This window comes from Boleophthalmus pectinirostris, unplaced genomic scaffold, assembly GCF_026225935.1.
Source record: "Boleophthalmus pectinirostris isolate CB_2022bp ecotype Guang Dong unplaced genomic scaffold, ASM2622593v1 HiC_scaffold_23, whole genome shotgun sequence".
Lineage (NCBI taxonomy): Eukaryota > Metazoa > Chordata > Actinopteri > Gobiiformes > Gobiidae > Boleophthalmus > Boleophthalmus pectinirostris.
This window is the reverse complement of record NW_026571207.1, coordinates 33734348-33756025: the sequence shown is the minus strand read 5'-3', so window position 1 is coordinate 33756025 and position 21678 is coordinate 33734348. Positions and strand designations below refer to the sequence as shown.

Sequence of the window (21678 nt, the reverse complement as noted above, 5' to 3'; positions counted from 1 at the left end):
CTATCTACCACAAGGGAGACAATTATAGGCTAAATCACAGGCCAGATCTGTGCAGAGGCAACCCTATTCACAGTAAAGGTGTGCAAAAATATCAAAATATCAATGTATTGTATCACATAATGTGCTGATACAGTATCGTGGGCTGCTGTTGGTGTATTTTCCTAAATTATTTTGTTACAGTTTTGTTGTTTGTTTAGAGGAAGGAAATTTGTTTATGCGCAGTGTTTGAGTAATGGATTACATGTACTGGAGTTATATAAGCAGAGTACAAATTATGAGTAACTGTATTCAGTTACAGTTACTGTTTCAATGAGTGGTAATTGGATTACAGTTACTTTATTGAAATGAATGGATTACACGGCGGGATTTTCCTGTTTTCACATTTTGGGCTATATCCCCCTTTTTTTTTTTTGTGTTTTTTTCGGTAATTCCACTCATTGTCAGAAACTAAACCAGGACTAAACCAGGACTAAAACCAGGTCTCAAACAGGATTTAACAGGACTAAATCATGATGATTGTCTCATTCTTCTATAAATAATATTTTTAATACATTTCAGTAAAGTCTGGGCTTTTTATTTTCTTTTAGCAGATAAAACTTCTTATGTGAAGATTTCCTCGTCTTTGCTTCTCTACAGCAAATCAAGTAATCCAAAGTATTCAGATTACGTTACTCACCTAAAGTAATTTAATGGATTACGTTACAAACTACATTTTGGGGCATGTAATCTGTAATCTGTAGGGGAATACATTTTAAAAAACACATTTGACATTTTCACAGTTTTGAAGATTAAAATGTTTGTGTTTCGTATGAATTTAGCACAAGAAGTGATTTAACAAAGCCATGATTTAGCCTTTATTTTTTATTGAATCAAATCAATTTGGAATTTATCGTATCGAATCAAAAGCTCACTGTGTCGAAGTATGTATCGTATTGGTAACTTCTGAATGATACCCAGCCCTAATTCACAGAGAGAATTATTATGTTCTTGAGCAATAGAAACACACGTGATGAATAAATGTTTACTGTCATACCGTGGAACATTTCAGGCAGTAATAATAAATAATAAATCTCCGTGGAGACAACCAGGTGACGGATCCTCCACCAGAAAAGTTGCGCAATGCACCTTAGGCTGGATGATGTGGTAAAAAACAAAACAGTGTCTTTCCTTTTAAATGTTGAATTCATGAACGTAAACAAGAAAGACTTTTAATCAAAAAAGTCTAGTAATAGTGATGGGACTTTCAGCTCTTTTGTAGCATCCGAATCTTATGGATCTGATAGTTTCAAAGAGCCGTACAAAAAACTGGCTCTTTTACTATTAATAAGAACAAACTTTATCTAAAATCTTAATCACAGAGAGAATTGACCAAGGTTCAGATCTGTTTAGGTTCAAACTTGAGAGGGAGTGTGTTTACCCTTTGAAATGAGCCATGATCTAAATCAAAAGTTTCTCCACCTTAATAATAATAAAACTAACTGCCAAACTTTTTTTTTTTTTTTTTTTTTTTGGCACAAAGCTCTCACTCATGTTGTCTTCTCTGCGTCTGTGCTGATTCTTGTGTTGGCTCAGGGTTAATGCGTAAAAAAACACATCAAAATTAGAAAGAAAAAAAAAAGTAGATTGAAAAGATTGATTCCAAGTGTTCACATTTAAGGAACGCTACTAACACTCACTAAAAAATAATTAAGTTTCTTCCTCTGAACTCTGCTCCAAACCACTTGCTTTTACTGACAGAGGATTGGCGTTGGGCCTGTCCATTAAAAAAATCAAAGTATATCATTGATGATTAGACACGACTGATCCTTCCTCTTGATTAAAATTTGGTTCACTGGTTTTACAGTATGAGTTAGCATTATCTACTCAATATTGTATAGTTAGGTACTGGCAACATGCAACATATATATCCATAAATATCCATAAAATTAGGTCGCCACACAAAAGATATACGTCACACTCCATCCTCCCCTCACTCGTGAACAAGACTCCAAGACGTCTGAACTCCTTCACCTGAGGCAGGGCTGGCAGGCTGAGCCGAAAGGCAAAGCTCTTGATTTATCGTTCAGTCTACATTCCTCCCCTCACCTATGGTCATGAGCTCTGGGTAATGACCGGAAGAACAAGATCGCAGATACAAACGGTCAAAAATGAGTTTCCTCCGCAGGGTGTCTGTGCCTTAGAGACAGGGTGAGGAGCTCAGTCACACAGGAGGAGCTCGGAGTAGAGCCGCTGCACCTCCATGTCGACAGGAGCAGTTGAGGTGGCTCAGGCGCCTCCCTCAGAAGGTGTTCCATGCACATCCCACCAGAAGGAGTCCCCGGGGAAGACCCAGGACACACTAGAGGGACTATGGCTACGTTCAGACTGCAGCCTGAAGTGACCCAAATCCGATTTTTTGGCCCCTATGTGACCTGTATCTGATGTTTTAATGATATGTTGTTAATTGGATATGTGCTCCTGAAACCGATACATATCTGATCTTTTGACATGCAACTTCAGTGTGAACGGCTAAAGCGCATTCATCCGACCTACACGTTATCAACAAGCCACAAACGTCACTATTCTGCGCTGAAGTAGGCGAAAATTGTTAATGAACTCTGTGTCACTGAAGAGAAGCACATCACCACTCACCACTCTTGGCTACGTCTCCACATCCACACGTTCCTTTCAACAGACGTCCCACTGCCCCACAAAACACCATGGCCAAAAACCTCGAACTTTAAAATCTCCAGGTGATCAATGCTCACGTCCATGTTTGGACAACTTCCATAAACACAGAGCACGCTCGCTGCGGTTTATGTCGTCGTGTCTCCAGTGCACATGCGGGACACTTTTGGGCCATTTAATGTTCACACTGGAGTCACATACAAGTCACATTTAATTGGAAATGTGAACGACCTCACAAAAACATTGGATTTCACAAAAAAATGTGAATTGAGCGTTAAGCCCTGCAGTCTGAACGTAGACTATGTCTCTGGGCTGGACTGGGAACGCCTCGGGGTCCCCCTGGAGGAGCTGGAGGACGTGTCCAGGGTGAAGGAAGTCTGGGAGTCCCTGCTTAAACTGCTGCCCCCGTGACCCAACCCTGGATATGTGGAAGAAAATGGATGGATGGAGGGGCAAAAGATATCAGGAACAGATATTTACAAATTAAAAAGATTTTATAGTAGCTTTTTTTTCTTTTTTTCACCTGTTCACACATATCACTTTCATACCTGGCAGTACATGTGAAGTGTTTTGCCTAAAGACACTACAGTAGAACTTTGCCCAGGCAGGAATCAACCCTCAAACTTTCAGGCTGAGAGACCACTGCTCGAACCACTGAGCCACCTGACATTTATTTTAGTGTTTATATTGTGCCAGTCCCAAATGTGCATGAATCACAGGCACAAACCGCTGCATGTCAGAAGTGTGATTTCAGGGCGCGTTCACACTTGCACAATCACTACAACCAAACTGGGACTAAACCAAGACTAGACCAGGACTAACTCTGAACTAGAACAAGACCAAAGCATTGTCTGCTTTCTGTTCTTGAGGTTTTAATGAGACATCTCGGTCAAATCCACTCAAACTGTCACACTTTTTGGCCCAGATCCAGAGTTCTCCAGAAAAACAAACATTCTGAGGTTTTATTCCCTACAGCGTTTGGGATATTAAAGGCGATCGCGGTTAATTCCCAGGGCGTGGCATCAGGATTAAACAAGTCGCTACTAGAAAGTCAAATAAAAAGCCAAATAAAAGTTTCATACTGGGGAAAGACAACATGTTGACTGTTACAAGGTTTATTAGCCTGCCTGGAGTATTATGTCATTCTGACTTCTCTCATTGAAGTTTACCTTGAGGTTTAAAGCCACGTCATAAGGATGTAACAATGTCCAAATTTCTCTCTACGATATTTTAGTTGGGGTTATAAAAATTGTGAATATACTACTTTTTCCTTTAAAAATACCTTCACAAGCCTTTGGTTCTGTCATAAACTAAAGACTAAAGATTTAAAAGTTCTTTCTAAGTTATTTTATCGTGTAAATTCGACTGAAACAGAGCAAAGGATCATGGGCCATGTAGTTTCCTCTGTTTCTTTTAGCTCATGCTGCAACTAACGATGAATTTAAGCAAAGAGACTTGTAATTGAATTTGAATTTGGATGAGCCCCTTGAGATGCCTTGCCATGTCGTTTTCGAGGGGGTCCTCATTAGGGATGGGCATTTGATTAAGTATTCTTAATCGATCGTCGGGAGAATAAACGATCGATTATCGATTAATAATTAATGTTTTCATATTAAAATTCTCATCATTATTATTACTATCTATTATTATCACTACTAATCAATAAATTCAACTTTACGACATATAAACCGTAACCACTCTAGAGCCACATCAGCCCGTTTGACATTATAATGTGTTTAATACAGATTTGCGCAACTCTCACCGAAACAAAACTTAAAATCACATGGCTAATTTGCATAAACTGAGCTAAAAAAACAGCTCGATATTGCACCGATGCGGTTCAGCTTCTGTCGGACTAAAGGACACGACTCAGTGGAATATGAGTGTTCTTTCTGTGACAGAGGGGTGTTCTGCTGATGGTGAGTCTGTTCTGTGCTTCTATCACGTTGTAGATGGTTCATGTTAAACTTTTCAGAGATTATACGTCTGCAGGACGTACACACAGAATGTATATATGAATGGACATATATTCTAGCCTCTTAGCGTGTTGGCGGTGAATTACTTTGCAGTGCACAGACCTACATCGGCGTATCAGCCCATCATCATTTTCAGGCGTCCGCACGGTGTCGGATCAGATCTGTACTCAGATGAATTCGTGGGAGCTACAGACACCAGATCGTTCCGTCGAGCCTTTTTCAGTTGGATTAGTATGGACGAACACTACATCCACAACAAAAACGACTCAAATACATACTAGTGTGGACGGGGCCTGGCTCCAGATTTGCTCCTGTAACCATGAGCATTGCGAGCCTCATTTGAGCGACACCGAACGCTGTGGGTGACGTCACAGTCGCTTAGTCCACTTCTTTTCTACAGTCTGTGGTAATAATCAATGTACTATTTACCAAATTACTAAAAAGCTGTCAGCAAGTATTTAAAGTATCTTACAAATACCAGCGATAGTATTCACGTGTATTCAATGCTCTGCCAACACGCTCACATACGCCTCTTTATAAGTTTGCAATTTACAAAATATTCTATGATGATGATCCAAAAGGGTTGTTAAAAATGTCTCTCTCTGATCTCCTAGATATATAGCATTTCATTAAAAAGGGGGTTTGCAAACATTCACAAAAAAGTATGCATAGTTAAAGGAGCTCAAAGACCTTGAAGTTTTTGTCTTTGCGGTCCTCATTACTGCTGAATTACTGAAGGTAACACAGTTAAAGAGTCACAGTTTTGCAACAGAATGACCTGTTCACTCAACAGGGACATGCTTTTGTAGTCTGATGAAAGAAAACATAACATTGACTGAGAGAAAATATTTTATTGATGTTAGTTTTTGTGTGAAGACATTCTGCTGAAGACACGTTTCAATGAGAGGCAATAAAAAAGAAAGTTCAGTGTAAACTCTGTGACGTGTTAGTCTGAAAGAAGATTCTTGAAAGTTTGATTGAGCAGTGCTGGGTCCACCAGTGGGACATGTTTGCACTGTTTTCCCTCCCAGACTCGTGTCAGTGTCACTGCACGACCATCATCTTCTGAGGAATTCACCTCAGCCCATCACAGTGGTGCAGTGGGGATTTTTAAAGTGGGGAATCATGTTATTAACATGAACGCCGTTCATAATCACCTACAAAACATAGAGCATAGACTACAACACATGAACCAGGACTGAACCAGCAGTACAAAAGGACTATACCAGGTCTAAACCAGGACTATACCAGGACTAAACCAGGACTAAACCTTGTCTAAACCAGGACCAAACCAGATCTAAACCAGGTATAAACCAGAACTGAACCAGGACTAAACTAGGACTAAACCAGGACTAAACCAGGATTAAACCAGGTCTAAACCAGGACTAAACCAGGTCTAAAAAAGGACTAAACCAGGACTTAACCAGGACTAAACTAGGATTAAACCAGGACTGAACCATGACTAAACCAGGACTAAACCAGGTCTAAAAAAGGACTAAACCAGGACTTAACCAGGACTAAACTAGGATTAAACCAGGACTGAACCATGACTAAACCAGGACTAAACCAGGTCTAAACCAGGACTGAACCAGGACTAAACCAGGTCTAAACCAGGACTTAACCAGGCCTAAACCAGGACTGAACCAGGACTAAATCAGTACAAAACCTTGTTTAAACCAGGACTAAACTAGCACTAAACCAGGACTAAACCAGGTCTAAACCAGGACTGAACCAGGACTAAATCAGTACAAAACCTTGTCTAAACCAGGACTAATCTTGGACTTGAGAACGAGAGAGAGAACCACGAGCCCGTGGAGCAGGGTGTCCGCAAAGCACGATCAGGCGACGGCTGCGCGGATCCCTGTGGTGTGTGGAGTTCTGCGTCGGTCCTTTCACCTGCGGTCACCTGACGGTCTACGCGGGCGCACCTTTGGGCTCATCCCGACTCATCCTGACACTCAGTCCTGGTTTAGTCCTGGTTCAGTCCTGGTCCCTCATGTCTCAGGTCACTATAGGACAATAGTGCAGATATCATGAGCCTATGCAGGTTGTTTTCATCAATAGCTCCGGTTTGACATTTAAGTTTTAGCTATTTTATATTTGTTATTTTTTTATATGTCACGTCGGGAGAAGTGGATGGACGTCGTACTCCCGCGTACCACACCCACAACACCCCTGGCCTTTTGAATTTTAGTTTTGATGGCAATTATTTCATGGTTAGACTAATAATGGTAAAGGGTCACATTTTAATATAGCGCTTTTTCCACCTTCAAACCAAACCTTAGACCATATGATTTTAAAAGTTCATAAATTAGGACCACCCTATTATCCAATGCATAACTATTATGTACTGCTAGAAAGTAAATTTGGGTAAAAATAAAAAAAAATTGTAAAAGTGAAAATTTGCATGTTGAAACAAAGCTGTCATTTGTGCATGTGGAAGATTATTATTTATTATTAAGATTATTGTTTCTACTTTATCTTGTATTTTGTCCGTAGGCGTGATCCGTACCACAGAGCCCGTGGACAGGGAGACCACCCCTCACTACTGGCTCTCAGTGTACGCCACAGATCTGGGGACCGAACCGCTCGTCTCCTGGTCTCACGTCTTCGTTGAGGTGATGGACGTGAACGATAACGCCCCGGAGCTCAGCCAGCCCGTGTACTTCGGATCGGTCCCGGAAAACTCTCACGAGGTCCGGTCCGTGGTCCAGGTCCAGGCCACGGACGCAGACAGCTCCTCCGACGGTCAGATCACGTACGACATGCTGGAGGCGCACAGGGCGTTCTTCAGCGTGGACCCCAAAACAGGTACAGATATTTAAATACACGATTGTTTGCTTTTAGAATTCAAATGGATAATTTTTTGGGTATTTTTAAAGGTTCAGTATTATGTAAAATTGACTGTGAGCTGTTAGAATGTTGTTACCTCTTCAAACACAGACCTGGAGTTGTGTTTTGTTTCACTCACACATGTCAGAGCTATTCTTTTTTATGAGTTTTTCTAAATCTCCAAAGTTCAAAATGCTCTGTTCCAACTTGTGATGTCATGAAGCGGTAGTTTTCAAGTGAACAGCTCCTTTCACATTTAGCTCAGCAGAGATTGGAAATTCCAGGGCAGAAATGATCCAGATGATTCTAGTGAAGGTGTGTGGAGTTTAAAAACACAGCAGTATCACCACATGACATCACAAGGTCCAACAGAGTGTTTTCTGTTCGAGAGAAGAACTCCATCTAAATCTAAAGAGTTTGTGTGTTTAAACATGTGTGAATGAAACAAAACACAACTCCAGATCTGTTTGTGATGAGGAAAAAACATTAGAACATTGATCTGAAAATAGTGTCATATGGGCTCTTTAAACTAAAGCCCGATTCACTCAGGATAAGTACAACCTGGGAACAGCTGGTCATTTGCAAATTACCTCCCCACCTCTGTGTTACTTGCAGCACATTTGCATGGGATAAACGAAGTCTGTAAATTACAAGTCACGCTGGAGTATAAGTCGCACCAGCCAAAAAATGCATAATGAAGAAGAAAAAAATATAAATAAGTGGCACTTTTTGGGGGAAATTTTATAAAATCAGAGACCAGGAAACAACATTTCCTGTTAAAAGTCAAGTTGTAGTAATAACAACAGAAGAGAGAACAACAGACTGTTAACGTCACATATGAACAGTTCTTCAGATAAACTATAACATAAACAACAGAACAAGTTTACCAAACTCTCCATCTCACTCCAAATCACTAAATCCATTCAATTCTTCATCCTCGGTGTCACTTCTGAACAACTCCATGACCTCTGGAGGTAAACGTTGCGCCGCTTCCTCTTCTGTGTCGCTGTCGTCAGACTCAGCATCAGTTCCAGTTAGAATTATTCGGGTCTTTCTGAATCCCGACAGGATGGTTTCAGTGTCACTGAAGTCCAGACTTTGTCCATCCATCCAGTGACTTCAGGAAAGTTTCATGTTACATCCTCCCGGTGTCACAAGTTTCTCGCTCAATTATCGTTTTCAGCTGCAGATTTCACTACTACATCTGCAAAATCTGATTTTGTCTTTTTGGGGCATTTGTGTTCAGTCTTCTCAGTCGTCTTTATAAGTTTGTTTAAATGTTAATTGTTCGGTGGTACAGAAGTAACGGTGCGATCGACTGACATGATACAGACAGAACAGAGGCTCTTTCTGCAGGAGACATGTGCAGTAGAGTGAAGTGACAGTGATACAGGAGGAACAGGAGCAGCAGATACTCACACACAAGACTAGAACCTCTCACCTCTTCAGTGTGAACATTTTAATATATAAGTCACACTGGAGTATAAGTCACAGGACATATACAATTCCATTGATCTGGAAGGGTTAAAATGTTATTTCATCATGTAAATTGGACTGAAATGGAGCAAAGGATCATGGTCTATGCATTTTTCTAAGTTTCTGTTAGCTCATGCTGCACCATAACACTGAATTTAAGCAAAGAGACTTGTGATTCCATATATTGTGACGGTCCACGATATTATTGAGAGACTTTTGACGATACGACATCACGATATTTCAGTTATTGTTACATTCCTATTTTACAAATACGTCCACGTAAGTTTTTAGACTTTTGTTGCACTTAGGGGATACATCTGTATGACAACATGTAAAGAAACTGGTGACACATTTTCAGAAACAGCATTACTGACAAAACATTATGGGTCAAATTATTTCCAGCAAACGATCCAGATAACAAAGCTTGTCATTAAATCCTGTATTATTTTTCCACTTCTATTCACTTTCGCTTGATGAGTACAAGTACAAGTACAAGTACAAGTACAAGGACAAGGACAAGTACAAGTACAAGTACGCCACAGTATATGTTTGTAGCATGCAGCCGATCCCAGAGGTTTTTAAAGTTAAACAGGAGACGCCCTGAACAATCACTAGTAATAATCCGGGACTAAGTCTGAACCAACAGACAACATTTTATATTTAGCGTGACATATTTTTATTTCCATAGAGAGTTCATTGTTGTATACAAATATTCCAGCTCCGTATTACTCAAACTTTCCTGCTGAGTTTAAACGTGCACTCTGTAACTTTCTGCTACTTGCTTGTCTCCATGGAGATGTTATTGCTTTGCCCGGATGTTCCACAGTAGATCTTTAATCATATCCAGTGTTGGGGAGTAACAGATTACATGTACCGGAGTTATGTAATCAGAGTACAAATTATGAGTAACTGTATTCAGTTACAGTTACTGTTTCAGTGAGTGGTAATTGGATTACAGTTACTTTGTTGAAATAAATGGATTACATGGCGGTATTTTCCTGTTTTCACATTTTGGGCTAAATCCCTTTATTTGTTTGTTTGTTTGGTTGGTTTTTTTGTTTTTGTTTTTTGTTTTTTTTTTTTTTTGGTAATTCCACTCATTGCCAAACACTAAACCAAGGACTAAATCGGAATTGAACCAGGACTGAACCCAGGTCTAAACCAGGACTAAACCAGGTCAAAACTAGATCTAAACCAGGTCTAAACCAGGTCTAAACCAGGTCTAAACCAGGTCTAAACCAGGACTAAAACCAGGATTGAAACCAGGACTAAAACCAGGTCTAAACCAAGACTAAACCAGGTCTAAACCAGGACTAAAACCAAACCAGGACTAAAACCAGGTCTAAACCAGGACTAAAACCAGGTCTAAAACCAGGTCTAAACTAGATCTTAACCAGGTCTAAAACAGGACTAAAACAGGCTTTAACAGGACTAAACCATGCCACGCGGACCGTCTCTCCTCCTCATCTGTCAATAATATTTTTAATACAGTTAAGGAAAGTCTGGGCTTTTTATTATTTTTTAGCAGACAAAAAATCTTATGTGAAGATTTCCTTGTTTTTGCTTCTCTACAGCAAATCAAGTAATCCAAAGTATTCAGATTACATTACTCACCTTAAATAACTTAATGGATTACGTTACAAACTACATTTTGGGGTATGTAATCTGTAATCTGTAGGGGAATACATTTTAAAAGTCACCTTCCCGACACTGATCATATTTCCCTTGCATTTGTTTAATTACAGGTGTTTAAGAGCTCAAAAATACCTTAAAAATACAACTTCTTTTTAAACCATGTGCAGGCTCGCTTCTCCACAGATCTGACCCCACTGAGAGGCATAATAACGGTGACATCTCCACGGAGACAAGCAGGTGGTGGACCCTCTATCAGAAAAGTTACACAGTGCACTTTTAAAGAGAGTAAATATTACGCTTTTTTTGTTTTGTTTTCGTTTTCGCAGAGTCAGCACATTTCACCGTCTCTGGCTTCTGTTATTACTGGCGTCAGATCTCAGTCCTTTGTTGAAACCTGATGTTATCTTAAAGTATCCAGAGGGAGAAAGTGACATGATACTTGAATGTGTACTGTAAATATTTTAATAAGTACATTTCAAGGGGCACAAATGTTACGATATCACATGTCGCATTTCTTCCACCAAAGTCGTGCGTCTGCTCCAAACCACATGTTTTTACGGACAGCTGATCATCGACTGTTATAAATGACTCAATTGCACACTTCTAATTACTAAAATAGATGGTAATTTAAGTAATGAAGTCATAAAACAATCTTTGAAAGCAGTTTAAACGTCCTACAGTGTTGGGAAGGTGACTTTTAAAATGTATTCCCCTACAGATTACAGATTACATACACCAAAATGTAGTTTGTAACAGAATCCATTAAATTACTTAAAGTGAGTAACATAATCTGAATACTTTGGATTACTTGATTTGCTGTAGAGAAGCAAGGACAAGGATATCGTAACATAAGATGTTTTGTCTGATAAAAGAAAATAAAAAGTCCAGACTTTCCTTAACTGTATTAAAAATATTATTGATAGAAGAAGAGGAGACATGCATGATTTAGTCCTGTTAAATCCTGTTTTAGACCTGGTTTAGTCCTGGTTTAGACCTGGTTTTACTCCTGGTTTAGACCTGGTTTGGACCTGGTTTTAATCCTGGTTTAGTCCTGGTTTAGATCTAGTTTAGTCCTGGTTTAGTCCTGGTTTAGTCCTGGTTTAGTCCTGATTTAAACCTGGTTTTAGTTCTGGTTTAGTCCTGGTTTAGTCCTGGTTTAGATCTAGTTTAGGCCTGGTTTTACTCCTGGTTTAGACCTGGTTTGGACCTGGTTTTAATCCTGGTTTAGTCCTGGTTTAGATCTAGTTTAGTCCTGGTTTAGTCCTGGTTTAGTCCTGATTTAAACCTGGTTTTAGTTCTGGTTTAGTCCTGGTTTAGATCTAGTTTAGGCCTGGTTTTAGGCCTGGTTTAGTCCTGGTTTTAGTCCTGGTTTAGTCCTGTTTTTAGTCCTGGTTTAGTCCTGGTTTAGACTTGGTTTAGATCTAGTTTAGACCTGGTTTCAGTATATAGTAATTATTTCATACTTAATTACTCATGAACTAACCATTTGAACCAACCATTATATTTAAGTACAAAGCTATGAGAGATTGATTTACTAATAATGCAATGCAATGATAATTCCAGCAGCTATTATCTGTTAGGCTACATGCAGCCTGAAGTGACCCAAATCCAATTTTTTGGCCTCTATGTGACCTGTATCTGATCTTTTAATGACAGATCCGATTTTTTTCAAATGTGACCCAGGACACTTGGATATGTGCTCCTGAAACCGATACATATCTGATCTTTTGACATGTGACTTCAGTCTGAACGGCCAAAGTGCATTCATCTACACGTACTACTCATCCACCTACACATTATCAACAAGACACAAACGTCACTATTCTGCACTGAAGTAGGAGAAAATTGTTAATGAACTCCGTGTCACTGAAGTGAAGCACATCACCACTCACCACTCTTGGCTCCGTCTCCACATCCACATGTTCCTTTCAACGGACGTCGCTGCCGCTGTCCCACAAAACACCACGACCAAAAACCTCGTCCTTCTCCTTCTCAATCTCCTCCTTAAAACAAGTAAGTTGTTCATGTTCTGGCTCCGGTACGAGAGGAACTTTAAAATCTCCAGGTGCTCGATGCTGCGTCCATGTTTGGACAACTTCAGTAAACACAGAGACGCTCACTGTGGTTGACGTCGTCGTGTCTCCAGTGCACATGTGGGACACTTTCGGGCCGTTTACCGTTCACACTGGAGTCACATACAAGTCGCATTTAATTGGAAATGTGAACGACCTCGCAAAAACATCAGATTTCACAAAAAAATCGGAATTGAGCGTTAAGCCCTGCAGTCTGAACGTAGCCTTAGTTACATCTTTTTGAGAGCTTTTCTAATGTGAAGAAATAATTATGAGATAACTATTTACAGCACAGGAGAATTAAGTGCAAGTTAAGTGGTAATTAAGGCAGTAATTAAGTAGTTACTAAGCATGACTCATTATTAATTAAGTCTTTGTTCATGCTTTATTAAGGCTAAATAAGGTGTAGTTATTATAAAGTGTTACCCAAAACTATTATTAAACATTTATAATAAAGGTTTAACATTATATTTCTCGAAAGAAGAGAAAACATGCAGATGTTGTTGAAATTTTTCAGTAAATATTTTGTTTGATGCATGACTTAGTCCTAGTTTTTAATTTTGGTCTCCGTGGATTTGAGTTTGACACTCCTGATGTAAATGATCCAAATGATCCTAGTGAAAATGTGTGGATTTTACAAACACAGTGGAGCACTTCCTGTACTGTATTACCAAATGACATCACAAGGTGGAACAGACTCAGCCTAAATGTGCAGGGTGTGTGTGTTAAACGTGTGTGAATGAAACGAAACGCAAGTCCAGGTCAACATTAGAACAGAGATCAGAAAACAGTGTCATATGGCCCTTTAAAAGGTTGTATAGAGGATTTTCCAAGGAACGAGAAATCCAGCGACTGTTTGTCCTTTTTCAAATGTTGCGCATGCGTGAAACCCCCCCCCCTCCCCTACAGCTCCTACGTAGAAACGCCTTCTCCCGCCTCCTCTTTAACGCCACAAAACAGGTTTGTTTACAGCCGGTGCGCTGCACATGACTTGTAAACAACTAACTACAGTGTTGGTTAGGCAAAGCGGAGAAGTGAGGAGCGGGGGGAGCGGGTGCACGGACATTTGTACACGGACGAGAAGTGAGGAGCAGGGAGAAGAGCGGAGCAGGGAGCGGGGAGCAGGAGAGAGGAGAGGAGAGAGAGAGGGAGCGGTGTGCGGAGATTCCGTGCCCGGAGAAGTGAGGAGCAGGGGGAAGAGCGGAACGGGCAGCGGGGACAGGAGCAGGAAAGGGTGCAGAGAAGGTTGCGTGGAGATTCAGTGCGAATGAACTAGCTACAACACGCAGCAGCAAGCGGACTCTTTCTTTGCCTTGAAAATTACGTTTTCAGACATAGGATATCGCTTTCGTGTCCTGAAAAACGTTTGTCTAGCTCTTGGAAATAAAGTACGTTTTCATAATAAGCAGAAGTGACCTGTCCAGGAGTAATTTGGCGACCAGTGCGTCAGTCTTTAGACCCTGCGTCTGCTTCAGTCGCACCATCGCTGGAATGAATCTTCAAGAATCACCTTAGTTTGGCTTCGCTGCTTTTCCCCTTGTCTTCTTCTTTCAGCGACCTCAAAAACGGACTTTCTTTTGCGGCGAACTGCTCCTGGATTCTTGTCGCCATTGCAACAAACTTTGTGCGAACTGCGAGGAAGATATAGGTCAAAAAAAGCCGCTAAGAACTGTTGCGTTGGTGGAGTAAACAGCGTCTGTGCGTCTTGCGTCTGTGGACTGTGTGACAGGCGTACGTAAACCACGTACCGGCGGCGCAGGCAAGTCAGTTACGCTAGAAACGTAGGGAGTTTGATTGACAGCCTGTCAGCTAACAGATAACGAGGCAGTGTCGTTATCTATTGGCAAATGTTTAGCTGGCCCCACCACGTCCAGAGTTGATGAATTTTTATTCTCTTTTTTTTGGTCATCATAATTACAAGGCTACTGCATCTCTATAATGCTATCATTGACAACTTGAAACAAAAAATACATAAATAAATCCTCCATACAACCTTTAAATAAACTTTTTTTTTTTTTTATTCTTGAACTTCATCCAGAATTTGTGATGTTTTGCTGATAATAAAGTGGAGCGTGTCTTTAATGCAGACTCCTGTGGGCCGTTTACATCAAGCACCATGCACTGCTCCCTACGACGACGACGCCCCGCTCAAACTGTTTTAACACGTCTGCCAGCGAGACGCCCGCTCCCCCCCGCAGACAAACACACTCACACAGCTGGAGAGAAAAGAGAGAGAGAGGGAGAGAAAAGAGAAGGAGAGAGGGAAAGAAGAAGCCTGCTCCCTACAATCATATACACTCACACAGCTGACAGTGTGCAGACGAGAGAGGAGAGAAAAGAGAGGGGGAGAGAGAAGGAGAGAGGGAGGAGGAGAGGGGGGTAAAAGAAAGAGAGGGAGGAAGAGACAGGGGGAGAGAGAAGAGAGGGAGAGAGGGAGGAAGAGAAAAGAGGGAGAGAGAAGAGAGGGGGTAAGACCAAGAGGGAGAGAAAAGACAGGGGGAGAGGGAAAGAGAAGGAGGAAGAGACAGGTGGAGAGAGGGGGTAAGAGAGGGAGGAAGAGAAAAAGAGAGGAGAGAGAGAAAGAGAAGAGAGGGAGGAGAGAGAGAAAGAGAAAAGAGGGATTGAGAGAAAAGAGAGGGGAAGAGACAGAGAGAAGAGAGGGGTAAGAGGGGGAGGAAGAGAAAAGAGAGAGGAGAGAGAGAAAGAGAAAAGAGGGAGGAGAGAGAGAAAGAGAAAAGAGGGAGGAGAGAGAGAAAGAGAAGAAGGGGGTAAGAGAAGGATTGAGAGACAAGAGAGAGGAGAGAGAGAAAGAGAAAAGAGGGAGGAGAGAGAGAAAGAGAAGAAGGGGGTAAGAGAAGGATTGAGAGAAAAGAGAGGAGAGAGAGAAAGAGAAAAGAGGGAGGAGAGAGAGAAAGAGAAAAGAGAGAGGAGAGAGAGAAAGAGAAAAGAAGGATTGAGAGAAAAGAGAGGGGAAGAGACAGAGAAGAGAGGGGTAAGAGGGGGAGGAAGAGAAAAGAGGGAGAGAGGAAGCTAGGTAAGATCAAGAGGGAGAGAAAAGAGAGGGGGAGAGGGAAAGAGAAGGAGGAAGAGACAGGTGGAGAAGGAGAGAAAGAGAGAGAGGGGGTAAGAGAGGGAGTAAGAGAAAAGAGGGAGAGAGAAGAGTGGGGGTAAAACCAAGAGGGAGAGAAAAGAGAGATGGAGAGAGAAGAGAGGGGGTAAGAGAGGGATTGAGAGAAAAGAGGGAGAGAGAAGAGAGGGGGAAAGGGAAAGAGAAGAGGGGTAAGGGAGGGAGGAAGAAGAAAGAGAGGGGAGAGAGAAAGAAAAGAGAGGGGGTAAGAGAGGGATTGAGAGAGAAGAGAAAGGAGAGAGAGAGAGGAGAGAGAGGGGTGACAGCGGCAAGAGGGAGGGAGAGAAAAGATAAAGGGAGAGACAGGCAAGATGGAGAGAACTAAGAGGAGAGAGAGGAGAGAGAGAGAGAGAGAAGTCAGGGGTGGGGGGAGAGAGAAGGAGAGAAGAAAAAAGGAGAGATAGGGGAGAGGGAGAGAAGAGAGGGGTAAAGGAGGAGAGAGGGAGTGAGATTGAGAAAAGGATAGAGAAAAAAGAGAAGACGGAAGAAAAGGTCAGAGTGAGAGGGTAAAGAGGGGTAGAGGAGAAAGAGGGAAGAGGGTAAGAGAGAAGGAGGGAAGAGGGGGTCAAGGGAGGGAGAGAAACAAGGACAAAAAGGACGAGAGAAATAGGAGAGAGAGAGAGGCAAATAGAGGAAAGAGAGAAAGAGGAGAGGTGAAGGTTTTAGGTTAATGGGAGACAGAGAGACAGAGGAGAGAGAGGGAGGACGAGAGAGAAAGAGAAGAATAAAAAAAGGGAGAGAAAGAGTTGTATTTCTGCCAACGCACGGGTCAGGTCTGTGCAGGGGCGACCGAGCAGAACAGAGAGTGTCACAACAAGAACAACTCGAGAGAAACACACTCACACACTCACTCACCCGTAAACACCACTGCTCGGATGGAGAGAGGGAGAGAAAGAGAGGAGAGAGAGAGAGAATCACACGAGCTCAATCACAGATACTACTGCTGCGACAGAGAGAGAGAAGAGACAGACACACACACACACACACAGCCATAGCAACTATTGGCCGGATGGAAAGACAGAAGAGAGGGAGGAGAAAGGGGGGAGAGAGAGAGACACACACTTGCACCCATCAGGCTTGAAAATCTCTCATCTTTCAGCAAATTCACCATTTTGAAGCCAAAACAAGATGATCTACATCAGGGGTGTTCACACTTTTTCAGCATGTGAGCTACTTACAAAATGACCAAGTCAAAATGATCTTCCTAATACAAAGCCAAGTAAACTGCACTGAAACACTCTGTGCCCCTTTTTTGGACCCTCACCCACAGTTTGAGAACCTCTTCTTTAAGAGAACTTCCTCTGGCACTTTACACAAAACTGAAAAAAGTGAAGGAAGATTTTTTAAACCTGTTTTTTTTAAAGTTCCAAACTGGAGTTACATTCTTTTCTGGTTTTGCAGTGATATTTACCAGCCTCTGCACATTTACCAAACCAAACGCACATCGTGACAAACACAGATGCATTTGTGCACTTTTGTTAGACAAACTTCAGCCAAATGTGGCAGTAGGTCTGTTCTGTAGATCCGCTCTATGCTGTAGACCTGCTTTGTGCCAACACTGGAACACAAATTTAGACTGGTTTTTGCTTCACGTTTGGTCTTGTTCTTCTAATCAGCCGCACTGTGGGAGGGGCTTGTGTTCGCTGTACGCAGGAAGGAGCGAGAGCGTGAAAAGGCGAGGGGCGGCGTGCTGACGTGAGGCAGATGGACAGGTAGGATGTTTAGGAAGTTGAACCTGCCCTGTGATGCACGCTGGTACACGAGGGCACACGCTGTTGCAGACGAGCCGTGCATAGGGAGCGTGTGTGTTTGTGATGTGGTGTAGAGTCTCCGCGGGTTTCAAATGAGCGCACAGGCTGCACTGAGACGCCCCACACGCTCCTGCACCCGCTACAAGTTTATTACCAACAGCAGCGGCCGTAATGAAATATGATCACACTTGCTGAGTGTCAGACCTTGAGTGAGAGACAAGACCGAGTCCAAACGCGATAGAGTACTAAGACACGGCGATCTACCCACACGACCTTGGCGATCGACTGGTAGATCGCGATCAACGTATTGGCTACCACTGATCTACATGAACTGTGTAGATTGCAGATGCTGCTTTTGGCAATAAACTTGGATCGGTGCTTCAAATTTCGACGTATGCAGTGCGCTTATCTGGAGTCCGCAGACACTGTGCAGTACATCACAAACACACATAAACACACATGGTCGCAGCATGCAGCTTGTCCACAGCAGCGTGTGCCCTCATGTATCAGCGTGTATCATGGAGCAGGTTCAACTTTTACAACATCCTCTGTGTCCATCTGACTCACGTCACGGCTCCACTCCTCTCCTTTTCACGCTCTCTCTCTCTCTCTCCTGCATACAGCTCACATCAGCTCGGTCGCACAGATTAGAAGAGCAAGACGAAATGTGAGGCAAAAACAAATCTAAATTGATGTTACAGTGTCGCCACAGAACAGACCTACAGCACACAACAGACCTACTGCGATATCTGGACTCAAGTTTGTCTTATAAAATGCCAAATAAATGTTCAGAGGCTGATAAATCCCACCGTAAAACCAGTAAGAGAATGTAACTCCCGTTAATTTGAACAGGTTTAAAAATCCTACTCACTTTATTCACTTTAAAGAAGTTTTCTGTAAAGTTCCAGTGGAACTGTGGGTGAGGGTCCACAACAACAACTGAGGAAAGACACACTTTACTCAAATACATGGAGTAATTGTTATTGTAATGTTTTCAAGTGCAAACATTGTGTACATTTAGTAGATAAATGTCTTTTTAATGTCTGAAAATTGCAGACACGTGTTTGGTTTTCCTTTTTCCTTAGTCAGCGGAATACTGCTGCATATATATATAAACTGTGAAAGATTAAAAAGTCTTAATAACACATAAAGCAAGTCTGAAACTCGGATATGTTTTTCTGTGATCCAAACAACCTGAAGGCCTTGGACTGACACGTGAGTTGTAAAAGTTAAATTCAAATGTGCCCGTAGCTGATTTCTGACAGTTTTTGCCACCGGTGCAGTCTTTGAAGTGAGAGCGCCGCGTAAGTCAAGACTCTACGTGCCGCTACAGGCCCCGCGCTGATCTGCACCGTCCACGCCTTCAGGACACAATACACGGATTACACAGGACAGGGAACGCTCGAAGGCTTCTGCAAGTCCGGACTAGAGACCGGAGACCAGACCTGAGACCAGAGACCGGACCAGAGACCAGACCAGAAATCAGACCAGAGACTGGATCCTCAGCCCACAATACAGGGATTATACAGGAGAGGGAACGCTGGAAGCTCTCTGCAAGTCTGGACTAAAGACCTGAGACCAGACCTGAGACCAGACCTGAGACCAGACCAGAGACCAGATCAGAGACCAGACCTGAGACCAGACCTGAGACCAGATCAGAGACCAGACCAGAGACCAGACCAAGCCAGAGACCAGACCAGAGACCAGATCAGAGACCAGAGACCAGATCAGAGACCAGAGACCAGATCAGAGACCAGAGACCAGATCAGAGACCAGATCAGAGACCAGACCAGAGACCAGATCAGAGACCAGATCAGAGACCAGACCAGAGACCAGATCAGAGACCAGACCAGAGACCAGACCAGAGACCAGATCAGAGACCGAACCTGAAACCAGACCAGAGACCAGAAAAGAGACCGGACCAGAGACCAGACCCTCAGGACACAACACAGGGATTACAGATGAGAGTGAATGTTGGAAGGTCTCTGCAAATCCAGACTAAAGACCAGAGACCAGACCTGGGACCAGAGACCAGACCAGAGACCAGACCAGAGACCAGACCTGAGACCAGACTAGAGACAAAGCCAGAGACCAGACCAGAGACCAGACCTGAGACCAGACCAGAGACCAGACCAGAGACCAGACCAGAGACCAAACTAGAGACCAAACTAGAGACCAGAAAAGAGACCAGACCAGAGACCAGACCCTCAGGACACAATACAGGCATTACAGATGAGAGTGAATGTTGGAAGGTATCTGCAAATCTGGATTAAAGACCAGAGACCAGACCTGAGACCACAGACTGGACCAGAGACCAGATAAGAGATCGGCCCAGAGTTCAGACCAGAGTCTAAAAACCAGAGTCTAAAGACCAGAGAGCAGACCTGAGACCAGACTAGAGACCAGACTAGAGACCGGATCCTCAGGCCACAATACAGGGATTATACAGGAGAGGGAACGTTGGAAGCTCTCTGCAAATCTAGATTAGAGACCAGACCTGAGACCAGGCCAGAGACCAAGCCAGAAACCAGACCACAGATTAGAAACCAGAGAAAGAGATTTGGCCTTCGTTGCTTTCCTTCGCTGCAAACCTCGGTCCTCTGGTGGAATATTTCAGTTTCATTAGATTTTCAGACAAAGTTAAAAGTTTAGTTAATGTTAATGTTGATGGTGCAGATTTAACAGGAGGTTTCTTATATTAAGTCTTTTTTTTTTTGTGTGCAAACGCAGCTGTATTTGAGAACAGTGTCCAGGATTAAACAGGCCTCTCTGAATGGGCTTTTGTGCGTCTCTTTGCGCTGCGCTGTCTGGATTTCCTCGGCTCTGTTCGGGACATTTCTATAAAACTACACACATTTTTCAACAAAAGCTGCACTACGATTATTCATCCAAGTGACTAATGATTTTAGACTTTTGTGCCAGAGGTGGTGGTTTTCGTGTTCACTACAGTCAGGTGAAAAAAATGTACTTCCGAAAGTAGATTTATTACCTTTGTTTTACACTTTTTAGGAGTATTATTTTTGAAGTAATGGTACTCTTACTTTAGTAAACGTTTTGAATACTCCCTGTGAGTATTGTTTGTGTGTGTGTGTGTGTGTGTGTTTTCCAGGGCCAGATTTTCCTGTTCTCAAAGTTTGAACCCAGTTTTCTCAGTATATGGACAAAAGGGATGTAACAATAACTGAAATATTGCGATAAAGTTTTACAGTGATATCCTGGACCATCACAATATATCGAAGTACAAGTGTCTTTGCTTAGTTGTGGTGCAGTAATAGCTAAAAAAACAGAGGGAACTACATAGACCATGATCCTTTGCTCCATTTCAGTGCAGACTACACAAGGGTGTAAGTTTGCATAGGGACTGTGGGGACACATGTCACAAACACACACACATGCATATGCACACAGGTACACACACACGTACACACACACACACACACACGCATATGCACACACGTGCACACACACACACACACACACGTATATGCACACACGTACACACACACACGCACGCATATGCACACACGTACACACACACGCGCGCATGCACACACGTACACACACACACACACACACATATATGCACACACATACACACGCACACACATACATGCACACACATACACACACATATGCACACACACACGCACGCATATGCACACACGTACACACACACACACGCGCGCATATGCACACAGGTACACACACACACACGCACATGCACACACGCATACACACGCGCATATGCACACACACGCGTATGCACACACTCACACACATGTACACACACGCACACACACACACACATGTACACACACGCACACACATACACACACGCATATGCACACACACAGACATACACATATAAGGTTCACACTGTCACCAACCCCTGTCACCTTTGTCCCTGTTTAATGTAATCTTCAGTCGTAATGTTTGTCTTGTATCTTGTATGTTGTTTGGTTCCTATTTGTTGTAATGTATGTAGTTTCCAAAAAATAAATAAATAAATGATCATAATAATAATAATAATAATGATAATAATAATATAAAGTTATTTCAATATTTTTCCTAACTCATTAGTATTAATTGAACACGTTTACACGTTACTCCTGCTGCTATTTCATTGGCTGCAACAGAGTGAT

General features: G+C 42.3%; 1 protein-coding gene across 1 annotated transcript in view; it reads left to right on the top strand.

Annotated features, from left to right (window-relative positions):
* Window positions 1-21678, top strand: part of fat2 (FAT atypical cadherin 2) — a 230789-nt gene that overhangs the window by 7202 nt on the left and 201909 nt on the right. Inside the window, 1 exon segment of the mRNA XM_055158976.1 lies at window positions 7143-7454. Within this exon segment, the coding sequence (XP_055014951.1) occupies window positions 7143-7454 (312 nt within the window).